At 36.1% G+C, this 12,782-nt stretch overlaps 1 protein-coding gene across 1 annotated transcript; it reads right to left on the bottom strand.

The window, feature by feature from the left end:
* Positions 1–471: 471 nt before the first annotated feature.
* LOC101098537 (eukaryotic translation initiation factor 4H-like) lies at positions 472–9,655 on the bottom strand. The gene is given in 4 exon segments (XM_045056746.1): positions 472–651; positions 5,793–5,887; positions 9,161–9,604; positions 9,607–9,655. Coding segments are annotated over 4 exon segments (768 nt in total).
* Positions 9,656–12,782: the final 3,127 nt, after the last annotated feature.

The following is a 12,782-nucleotide window of genomic DNA, read 5'->3' as shown; positions in this document are numbered from 1 at the left end:
CACAAGATTTGGTATATTAGAGAGAGTTGAGTACATGAAGGAATCCTAAGCTTCCTCTTATTAAATAAGTCAATAGCCAACATAAAATCATGCCATGGGAGGAGGGTAGCCCTCAGTTTGTGTTCAGTACCAGATGGGTCCAAAGTTAGCTTTTCTACAGCTCCTCTGTGGCCCTAAGCATGGAATAAAATTTGGGTTAGTGATTCTGTTGTCTAGATCCTGCTAGAACCTGAGTTTTAGAATATCTGTTTTCTAGAAGCTGATTTCTATAACAAGGAATATAACTTCTTTGCAGTTTAGAAGCAACCAATACTCTTCTGCCAACCATTGACCAAAAAACTTTAAAGGATCTTTTCTCTGTATGGAATGTTTGTCTCAGCTGCTCCAATTGAGGAAAAGCAGGGCCTGCTAAGAGGTCTCAGAGCCATACTTTATTAAGGCGCTATTGTTGGTGTTCTTGTGTATTTGTGCCTATAACTGAGTCTTTGAGTCTACTGAGACAAAGCAGAAAGTTCTGCTGTCATCTGCAAGCTCTGTCTCGCAGACCTCCATCCATTCTCTGAGGCTATCCATTTGGCCGCCTTTGGCTTGGATCCTCTCCTGGCTCTTACCGAGGCTGCTCTCAAGGAATATACCACCTTTGCCCAAGACCTGCTTGAAGAAAAAACAAAAAAACAAAAAAAACACTCATTTAAGGTGAAATCCTACATAAGCTGCAGTTATCTATAAGGCCACTATACCATATGATTGACACCAAGGTTACAGGGGTCAAAACTGGCCCAGTATAACCCTTATTAAAACATCAACTTCAAAAATCTTTCCCTTTATACCAGACATTAAGGACAGAAACAAATGCCCTTTTCATTCCAAAAACCTCTCCTCATGAGTGTTTTATCTAATATTTTGTTATTTCATTTTTAGTGTTCTCAATCCAAGCACAATTGGGTCCTTTACAGACCATCGAAGGCTACTCTTCTTGGCTCCGCTTCTGTACGATATTAAGAAACAAAATAAATGATTAAAGATGATGCAAGAATATTGCCATTATTATTGACAGAGGACAAGCTGGAAAATATGACTTTAGGTCTTAGCCAAAGAGAATTACTAAACCACAGATTTAGGCAGAATTTATCTTTAAAGAAAGAGTACATGCCCACTCCCAGAAGAGAGTAGCAATGAGCAAAACATGCCAGCCCTTCTCTCCAAATTACTAGTTAGATAAGACACTTCACCTCTTCAGGAGCAGAATGAATAAGGGAGTAAATAGCAATTCAAAATTAAAACAACGAATCTCCTTTTGCTTTGAGCAAATCTCAGAAGTACCCTCATTATCATGGAGCAATCAATGATCATCTGTTCACATCCCCCCCTCCCACACCTGCCCCAGTCATTCATTTTTTATCATTTTGGGATTTTGGCCAGACCGGCCTGAGAAGGGGCTTCCTGGTGCTTAGCTACAAAGCCCGAGAATCATTATTGTTAGTGGGAATCATGCAGTTGGGAGGAGTTTGGCAATTAAGATATATCTTGGTTCCTAGCACTGCTAAATCCTTGGAAGGGTGCTATTTGAACCTAATTCTAACTGCATAGTTAAAGAAAAATGGATTTTGTGAAGAAAATATCTGCAGAAAAAGGATATGGTTAATGAGCTCTATTGGAATAAAATAAAGGGTCAAATAGGTCTTCAGGGACCATCTGCCAAAAAGAACTCACAAAGACCTGAGGCATAAACTGTAAGCACTGTATGACATTCCTCAAATTGTTTGTTTTTATTGTTATTCTTGTGAGCCCATTGTATTATCAGTAAAAAAGGGCACAGACAAATTGGGTTTCAGGTATCGATTTGAGAAATTGCAGGTAAGTAGTAACAAAAACAATAAAGTGAGAATGTTTGGTACACTCTGCAGGCAGTTACTAGAGACAGATGACAAGGTATATAACAGATGGTGGCAATTTAAAAAATCTGTTATTAGATTTCTTTGATGAAGAATTACTTTGAAGATGATATTTCTCTATCTTCAGACTTCCCTCTAATTCTAAGCCTAAGACTGATTATGAACTATTATTATAAAAGAAAGAAGTAGTGAGAAAGGAGGGTCATGAATTTACTGTGGGTGAGGTAGGTAGAGATTTGTTTAGTAAATAGTTGTTTTCCTCTTCTATATGCAGTCTCCAAATTTTCTTTGGAATAGAAGTCATGTTTTCATTGTGGAAGTGTTAGTTAAGAAAATAACTTCAGGCCTCAAGTGCTTTCAGTACATTTGTTCTATGACAGATTAGTTAAGGAAATAATTATTTCCACATATCTTTGGCAAATAAGAACAAATTCATAAATTGTCATGTGCATGATCATGTGAATCCGAGTTTCCATATCTTAGTTATTTTCTTTCATAGTAGTTCAGAGCTGAAATTTATTCATTTGAACATCTTAATTCTTAGCAGTGGTTGGCCTACCTTCTGTCTGAATGAAATTATTTTACAAATAAGAAAATAGATAAGCCTATGAATTAGAACAAGGCATACTCTTATTATACTAATCATTAGACTTTATTATTACCTGCCAAAACATAATGTGACTATGTATATTTAAAGCTGAAAATATTTTCTTGAATATCTTAGTTTTCTCAGAATTATTTGAATGGGTAGAGGTGGGGGTGTGGTATTATGGAGAGCCAGAAAAAATATTCTCAAACATTCTATTCTGGATATGTCTATGGGGGGAAAACATTTCTGGAGTTCTACCATAAAAGTATTCATTACAGAATGATTAGACTTGTTAAATTAAGCAATAAACCTTTTAGAGGAAGAGTAGAACATCTTAATGACCTGATATTAAGCAAATATTCTTACATAGGACATAACTATAAGGGAAAAAATGACAGATTAGATTATATCAAGATAATAATACCAAAAGATACCACTAAGAGACCAAAAGTTAAGTCACAGAATCAGGGAAGATATTTGAAGTACATATAATAAAGGAAATATAACCAGTATGTGTATATATATATATATATATATATATATATATATATGTACATATACACACACACCTATATACATCTATGTGTAAACATACTCAACACACATACACACACTCATAAATATAATAGACACACAGTATCTTTCAAATCAATTTTATTTATTTATTTAGTTTCAAGTTTTTTATTTAAATGGTAGTTAGTTAACATAGAGTGTAATATTAATTTCAGGAGTAGAATTTAGTGATTCATCACTTATATGCAACACTCAAGTGCTCATCACAAGTGCCCTCCTTAATACCTATGACCAATGAGCACATCCCCTGCCCAACTTCCCTCCAGCAACCCTCAGTTTATTCTCTATATTAAAGGTCTGTTTCTTGGTTTGTCCCTCTCTCTCTCTTCTCTTTTTCTTTCCCCTAGTTTCATCTGTTTTTTTTTTCTTAAATTCCACATATGAGTGAAATCATATGGTATTTGTCTTTCTCTGATTGACTTATTTTGATTAGCATAATACACTCTGTCTTTAGACAGTCAAGACATTGAAAATAAGCAAAAGATTTGAGCATGCATTTCATAAAAAAAAAGGATATTAAAATGACCAGTTAACATAAAAAGTTACTCAACTTCACTAGTCAATAAGGAAGTGTAAGTTATAACCACGGCGTGATACAAACTCACCAAAATGACTAAAATGAAAATTACATAAAATAAGTCATGGGGAGAATGTGGGACTGAACACCAGTAATGTAATTGAAAATTAGTATAACTACTTTAGAAAAATCTATGTGGTATTTTTTAAACCTGTGAATATCATATTTAACTCTTAGGTTAAATTCAAGGAAAATACACCAAAAATATGTCTGCCAAAAATATGAACAAGAATGTTCATAGCAGTAGTATTTGTAAAACCAAACAGGAAACTCTTTCAATGCCATCAAGGGCAAATAAATATTGGTATATTTCCACAATGAAATGTCATATAGTAATGAAAATGAAAAAAAAAAACTACTAGTACAAGCAACATGGATAAATCCTCCAATTATAATATTGAGTGAAAATAATCAGAAAGCCAAAGAATCTATATGCATCATTCCAATAGTATAAATTTCAAAAAAAGCAAACCTAACCCGTGGTGTTGGAACTCAGGATTGCAGTGTCATTGTGGGGAATACTGACCGGAAAGGGGTCCAATGGAGGGGAAGGTCGGTATGCTGTTCTTCTGTTTCTTGAGTTGTGGATCTAGTTGCCCAGATGTGTTTACTTGGGCATATTTATCTGGATACTTAAGATTTGTACATTCTTCTGAATGCATGCTATGCTTCACAAAATGTAAAACTGTATTGACAGCTGAAAATTCACATATTGCCATAGAACTTCTGTAACACTAAACACTATGCCTTCCCTAGTAGGCTGCATTGAGCTTTATTTTATATCTATTTACTTTATGTCTATTTGTTATGTATTCCTGCCTTTTTCTGATTTACTTTCCTTGGGTATTGGCTTTGTTGTAGAAATCCAGTGTACTTCAAGTATAAGACCTCAAAATATGTCCATAAGGACAATTCAGGCAAAACAATGTAAGAACGGAGTTTTCACACATACCAATCTGTTTAGAAATTTAGCTTTTAACCAATGGAAGGAATAACATTCATGAAATAAGCAAAAATGTTAATGAAATGGAATTTGCACCAATTATTTAAGCTAGTGAATAGGTCACACATTGAGCAAACTGTCCTGGAAAAGTTACTAATTTCTTTTATTTTGAAACAGCGTACATTTGGCTAAAGGTCCAAGGTAGAGCTGTCTAATTCACTAAAATTCCTTCCTCCTTTCCAATTATTTTAAACCACTGGTTTTAAGTTTTATTTGCTGAATTTTTTGCATTTCCAAATAGGAATCCAGTCAGTACAAAAGAGTATCTTGATAGCTGTTATCTCTCTCTTTCTCTCTCTTTCTCTTTCTCTATCATCTATCATCTATCTATCATCTGTTTATCATCTATCACTACCTGTCTCTATCATCTAATCTATCCATTTATTATCTATTTATATATTATCTATCTCTATCTATCATCTATCATCTCTCTTCTATCTTTCATTTATCACTATATCTTTATGCATCATCTATCTATATCTCTCTATATCTATTATCCTATATATCTATTTATCTATTATCTATCTATCTATCCATCTCCATATATACCTATAATCTTTCCATCTGGTATTTACTTGGAAAACACGAATAGCTCTTCATCACTTGGAAATAGCAATAGGTAATATGGCCATTGGTTTACCTTTGACGTTTACATAAAATGTATAATCTGAAACCACTATCCAGGCTATCTTAGAATCTCTAAGGAGAACCACAAGAATTTTACTTTCTTTACAAATGCTTGAATTTCAGTATGCTCAAGAATTTTGGTACTCCTGCTCAATAGCCTAGAAGAAAAGAAGAGATATAGAGGGTACAAGTTGCAAGGAAATATTTTGTCCTTTCTCCTCCTTCTCCTCCCCTATTCAAATTTGCACGAGAAGTTTCTCCACAAGATTTATGACAGCTTGTTTTCTTCCTCCCTGAATAGGAGAGAACAGGACAGGGTACGGTCAGTCCTCATCTTATGAATAGACTGCATTACAAAAACTATCGTATTAGTTATGTATTTGGACTCTTAGTGAGCTTTTAAATCAACACTCAAAGCACACAGTAATTTAGTTGAACTTGAGCTATGCTGATGCCATCTTTTTAAAAATGATAAACAAATGCCAATTATACCATAGTTTATCAGAGAAAAACATTCACAAATCTAACCTTGCACGGGTTTGCAGGCAGTGTCCCTGCAGCAGTAGGTCTCTGAAAGTGGACAGAGCTTGGAACATTTACATTGTAAGCTCGGACATCTTTACCTGAATACATTTATGTTAGTGCTTTGAGAGGTCATCTCATATCTAATACCTGAAGGAGGTTATTTATATATAATTCTATGTAGTGTCATATAATTGTTAAGAATGACATTTTGGAGTAAACCAGACTTAGATCTATTCCTAATTTAAAGTTTCAGGTTTCTCACTTTATTTTCTTCCAGTTTTATTAAGAAATATTTTACATGCATCCTTGTATAAGTTTAAGGCATACAGCATGTTGGTTTGATTTACATACAGTGTGAAATGATTGCAGTGGGTTTAGCTAAGATCCATACTCTCATAAAAAGAAAAGAAGAAGATAAGAAAGGGGAAAAAAAGGAGGAAACATCTCCTTTGATGAGAATTCTTAGGGTATACTTATACTTTTTTTTTTGACAACTTCCCTATTTATCACACAGCAGTGTTAGACATAGTTTTCATGCTGCACATTACATCTCTAGCACTTCATTATCTTATAACTAGAAGGTTGCACCTTTGACCACCTTCCTATAATTCCCTTTTCCACTACTCTTTGTCTCTGGTAGCCACCAGTCTCATCTCTTCTGAGTCCCCCCCCCCCCACTTAGATTCTTTTTTCTTTTTTAATATGAAATTTATTGTCAAATTGGTTTCATACAATACCCAGTGCTCATCCCAACAGGTGCCATCCTCAATGCCCATCACCCACTTTCCCCTCCTCCCACCCCCCATCAGCCTTCAGTTTATTCTCAGTTTTTAAGAGTCTCTTATGATTTGTCTCCCTCCCTCTCTTTTTTTTTCCTTCCCTTCCCTCATGGTCTTCTGTTAAATTTCTCATGATCCACATAAGAGTGAAAACATATGGTATCTGTCTTTCTCTGTATGGCTTATTTCCCTTAGATTCTTCATATAAATGAGATCACACAGTATTTGTCTTCTCTGTCTGACTTATTTCACTTAGCACAATGCCTTCAAGGTCCATCCATATTGCTACAAGTGGTAGGATTTCCTTATATTTTCTTGTTGAATAATATCCCATTATCTATATATATCTATATATATCTATCTCTATATCCGTATCTCTATCTCTATCTATCATCTATCATCTATCTGTTGCATTTTTTAATTTGTTCATCTGTTGATGGACACTTAGCGTTTTTCCTTGTATTGCCTATTGTAAATAATTCTCTCCTACGCTTTCTATGTTTTGGCTATTGTAAATATTGTAAAAAAATGTTTATTTTATATACATGTACTATCACCTCTTTATCCGTTCATCTATCAATGGACACTTAGGTCATTCCCACATTTTGGCTATTGTAAATAATGCTGCTTAGAATATGGGGTACAGATATTTTTTCAGGTGAGTTTTTCTTACCTTTGGATATACTCCCAGAAGTGGAATTCCTGGATCATATAGTAGTTCAATTTTAATTAAAAAAATTTTTAACTACTTTAATTTGTGAGAGAGATAAAGAGGGAATGAGCAGGGGCGGACTAGAGAGAGAGGGAGAGAGAGAATACCAAACAAAGGCTCTGAATTGTCTATGCAGAGCCTGATGTGGGGTTTGACTTCATGAACCGTTAGATCATGATCTGAGTCGAAATCAAGAGTTGAACACGTAACCAACTTAGCCACTCAGGCACCCCTCTATTTTTAAGTTTTTGAGGATTTTCCATACTGTTTTCTGTAATGGTTTTTTACCAATTTGCAATCTCACCAACAGTGCATAAAGTTTCCCTTTTCTCCACATCAACACCAGAGTTTGTTATCTCATGTCTTTTTGATAATAGCCATTCTAACAGACATGAGGTGATCCCTCATTCTTGTTTTCATTTCCATTTCCTTAATGACTAGTGATGTTAAGTAAATTTTCATGTACCTATTGACATTTTGCATATCTTCTTTGGATGATGTCTACTCAGGTGCTTTACCCATTTGTTATTTGCATTATTTGGTCTTTGTTTGTCTTTGCTATTGAATTATATGAGGTCTATATATGTTTTGGATATTCATCCTTTATTAGAAAAGTGGTTTGCAAATATTTTTTCCCATTCTGTAGGTTGTCTGTTCAATTTATTATTTCTTTTGTTGTGCAGAAGTTTCTACTGTGATGTATATCTATTTATTTATTTATTTATTTATTTAGTTGCTTGTGCTTTAGGTGTCATGGTCAAAAAATAATTACCAAGACCCATGTCAAGGAGTTGTGTTCTTTTCTTCTAGGAGTTTCATGGTTTCAGTTCTTAATGGAAGATTTAATTTATTTCAAGTTAATTTTGTGAGTGATGTAAACGTGGGTCCAGTTTTATTCTTTTATATGTGAATATCTAATTATCTCAGCACCATTTATTGAAGAGACTGCCTTTTGTCCATTGACTATATTTGGCTCCTATGTCAAATATTAGTTGACCATATGTGGTTGGGCTTATTTCTGGGCTGACAATTCTGTTCCATTGGTCTCCTTGTCTGCTTCAATGCCAGTATCATATTGTTTTTGTTTGTTTGCTTTAAGTATTTTGTAAGATTTTCTTTTATTTAAAAGATTATTCACAAAATGCCATACCCATATATTTACTTTCTGACATACAGCTGAACGTGGAATTCCATTCTCACATTTAAAAGTCAGCTGGATTGCACAGTTTAGATGAATTTGTTTTGTTCTTAAGCTTTCCACATTGAAGATGTAAGTAGTCATCTGAAAGCATCAGGTTTGATTACAACCACATAATACATGTCTTTCTTAAGTATTGGTGTTACACAAATGGTTCTTATTTTGGAAGGAGAGGTGGCAGGTAAAGGAGGGAAAGAAGAGAGAGTTCATAGTTGCTGAGACCTCAGGACAGAGACACAGTGAGAGAAGCCAAGGATGCCAGCTAGTGAGGACAACTCCCTAAGCACACTGCTAAGCAGGCTAGGGGACCTCGTAGCACCCCGTTCCCCTCCCACTGGCTGGTCTCTTCCGCTGGCTCTAGTTGCTGGCTGGCCCTGAACTACTCTCAATTGGAAGGACTGGGACTCGGTGCAGGACCCAGGTTGTTCACACACAGGCGTTGGAGCTCAGAAGCAACGGCCCAGGCCCTGGCCCTGGGTATGTGCCAAACACAGTGTGTAGGAACAGGCAACCGTGTCCTAAGGAGGAGACCTGGAGACTTATAGCCTCTGAAGGCTCTTGACAGCTCTGCAGAGTAAAATCCTCAATTCATCAAGTGAAACAGTAAAGTGTCAGATTTTTGGCCCATTTTCATTATAAAATTCAGGGAGGGTGGTAAGCACAGCATCTCACTGTTACTTACGCCAAGGAACAAACAGATAAATGCAAGGCAGAGACGGGGACACACACATGACAAAGGTCTGAGGAGTGCCCGTGTCCTCACTGCGAGCACAGCCTCTGTCATCCGGTCCACCTTTCCTGAATCCAAAGCCACTTTTATCTTGTTTTGTGTCTTCTGCAATGTCCGCACGAAGTGACTGATCACCCAACCATGCACCATCATGTGTCAAGCCTTCATTATGGGAATCCACCTCATCAAATTCTACATAGCAGAATTTGTCTGTGTTTTTGTCTCTGACTAGCAGTACACTCCTTATGCTGAGATCCTTAAAGATAGCATCTGTGTCGCCCTGAACTGTATTAAAAGGTAGATTTCCTACATATGCTGTGTAGCGGGGCTCTGTGGGCATCTCCTTCTGGCTATGGGAACCATGGCCATAAGCACTGCCGCAGGACCCTCTGCCGTGCCAGAGCTGCTGTAGGACCTATCATGGTAGCTATCACCAGAGTCTGCCATTTGCCTTCTCCTCTGGGAGAGGAACCAGTATCATACTGTTTTGATGACTATAGCTTTATAGGATAGCTTGAATCAAGAGGAATGATATCTCCTGCCTTGTTCTTTCTCAAGGTTGCTTTGGCTATTTGGAATCTTGCAGTTTCATATAAATCTTATGAGTGCTTTTTCTGACATCTGTAAAAAATACCATTGGAATTTTGATAGAGATTGCATTGAATCTATAGGTGGCTTTTGGTAGTATTGACATTTTAACAATATTAATTCTTCTAATCTATGAATATGGGATGCGTTTCCATTTATTTGTATCTTTGATTTTTTTTCATCAATGACTTATAGTTTTCAGCATAGATATCTTTCATTCTTCCTAGAAATTGAGACTATTATTGTAATTACTGGAAAGAAAATTCTTTCAATATCAGATGGACTTCAATTCTTGGCTTTCAACAAATAACAAGGAAGGAGACTTAATAAAGTTGTCATCCAATAGATTATTAACATTTTAATTTTTTTGATGATTTTTGATATTTGATTTTTGTCAGATAAATCAGAACAAATGGGATGTATATATATATACACACACACTACAAATGTACATGCATATATGTGTGTGTTTACATATACATATATATGTATATATCATGAGATTTATTGCAAAAAGTTGATTTGTATGATTGTAAGGCCTAGTTAGGCAAGTCTGAAATCTGTAAGGCAGACCTTCAGACTAGAAACTCTAAGGCAGTAATTGATATTGCACTTTTTAAGTGGAACTTCTGAATTACTTCTTCCTCAGGTATATCTCAGTTTATCAATGAGAAGCTCCTTTACATAAAGTCAACTGATGGTAAAGAAGATATCCAGATGCCCAACAGACACATGAAACGATGCTCAATGTCACTGATCATCAGGGAAATACAAATCAAAGCCACACTGAGATACCACCTCACCCTGGTCAGAGTGGCTAAAATGAACAAATCAAGACTATAGATGCTGGCAAAGATGTGGAGAAAAGGGAACCCTCTTGCACTGTTGGAAGGGATGCAAACTGGTGCAGCCGCTCTGGAAAACACTGTGGATGTTCCTCAAAAAACTAAAAATAGAACTACCCTATGACCCAGCAATAGCACTGCTAAAATTTATCCAAGGGATACAGGAGTGCTGATGCATAGGGGACACATGTACTCCAATGTTTATAGTAGTGCTTTCAACAATGGCTACATTGTGGAAAGAACCTAAATGTCCATCAACGGATGAATGGATAAAGAAGATGTGGTTTATATATACAATGGAATACTACTTGGCATTGAGAAAGAATGAAATCCTGCCATCTGCAGCAACATAGATGGAACTGGAGGGTATTATGCTAGGTGAAATAAGTCGGTCAGAGAAAGACAGATACCATATGTTTTCACTCATATGTGGAACTTGAGAAACTTAACAGAAGACCATGGGGGAAGGGAAGGGGAAAAAATAGTTACAAATAGAGAGGGAGGTAGGCAAACCATGAGACTCTTAAATAGAGAGAACAAACTGAGGGCTGATGGGGGGTGGAGGGAGGGGAAAGGGGGTGATGGGCATTGAGGAAGGGCACTTGTTGGGATGAGCACTGGGTGTTGTATGGAAGTCAATTTGACAATCAGTTACAAAAAATAAAAATAAAAAAAATAAAAGGAGTCCTTATCCCACATAATGAAGATATTTCATTTTGGGACTTCACATAATCTGTGTTCTTTTTTTGTTGTTGTTGTTTGTTTATTTTTGAGAGAGAGAGAGGCAGACAGAGTGCAAGTGAGGAGGGGCAGAGAGAGAGAGAGAGAGGGAGACACAAAATCTGAAGCAGGCTCCAGGCTGTCAGCACAGAGCCCGACAAGGGGCTTGAACCCCTGAACCGTGAGATCATGACCTGAGCTGAAGTCGGACACTCAACTGACTAAGCCACCTAGGCACTCTGTCACATAATCTATGTTCTTTTGGGAATATTCTTTTGTAATAAAAATGTTATTTTTATTAAAAATTTCAAAAAATAGTCAATTGATGGTAGATATAATCACATGTATAAAATACCTATTCAGCAACACCTATATTCATTTGATGAAGTAGCTGGGTAGCATAGGCCTATCTAAGTTGACATATAAAACCAATCATCGCACATACCAACCTCAGTAAATTAATATTATCAATATAGTGTTGTGTTAAGAAGGTGTCTGAGGCTACAGTTTAATCCAGCAGAGAAAAGTGCCTTAATCTATTAGTGCAATACATATATATGCTATGTTTGTTTAATTTGTGTTATTTAATGTGTATTGAAATAGATTGTGAATTTGCAAAAGAGAGGTTTACAAATAAACTTTATTGGATGAGTTCAAGTGACTCTAATGTCATCATGCAGAACACGGAGCTTGCACTAGGCATTGTGGAAGCACTAAAAGGTGAAAGCCAGTACTTGTCATCAAAGAACATAGCTTAATTTGTTGATAGGTAGGTAGCTCCAAAGGCATAATGGTGTTTAGGAGAATACCTCTTTAGTAACTGTCAGATAAATTATCCAGGGGACAAATACTAGAAGACTCGGATGGAAGGAGAAGTTTCTTTGAGAGAGAGCGTGGCAAGAGAAATGTTTATTGAAATGAAATTAGTAAATACACTTAAAAAAAAGAGAAATAAAATTAGAATTGGGCTTTTAATCTAGGGAGGTGGAAATATGGCATCCTGGATGTTTGTGGGAGTGAGGTCGGGAGGAGAAAGGCATGATGTGAACAAAAGCACTGGTGCAGAAACACAAAGAACATTCAGGCACTGATGAAAACAGTTGGATTATGGAAGCATGAGGCCAGGATAGCCATAGTTTTAGAGTTGTAGAATATGGAGGAAACACGAACTGATTAATTTTACAGAATGAGAAACTAAAATCTATTTCTTTTGTTTTCTAAAATGTAAGCATTTCACTAAAGGAAAATCCATGATTAAAACACAGTTCCCTTGGGAGTTTTTGTGGCTCTTTTCTTTTTATCAATAATGGCAGTTTTATAATAGACACCTACTCTGGACAAGTGCCAGTACTTGCTTTGAATGCCACAGTGAAACAATATTTGTGGACACATTTGGTTTCTTGGAAAACGGTCTTTGATTG

The sequence above is a fragment of the Felis catus genome, chromosome B1 (genome assembly GCF_018350175.1).
Source record: "Felis catus isolate Fca126 chromosome B1, F.catus_Fca126_mat1.0, whole genome shotgun sequence".
Taxonomy (NCBI): Eukaryota; Metazoa; Chordata; class Mammalia; order Carnivora; family Felidae; genus Felis; species Felis catus.
The sequence above is the reverse complement of the archived record's forward strand: the minus strand, read 5'-3'. Positions and strand labels throughout refer to the sequence as shown.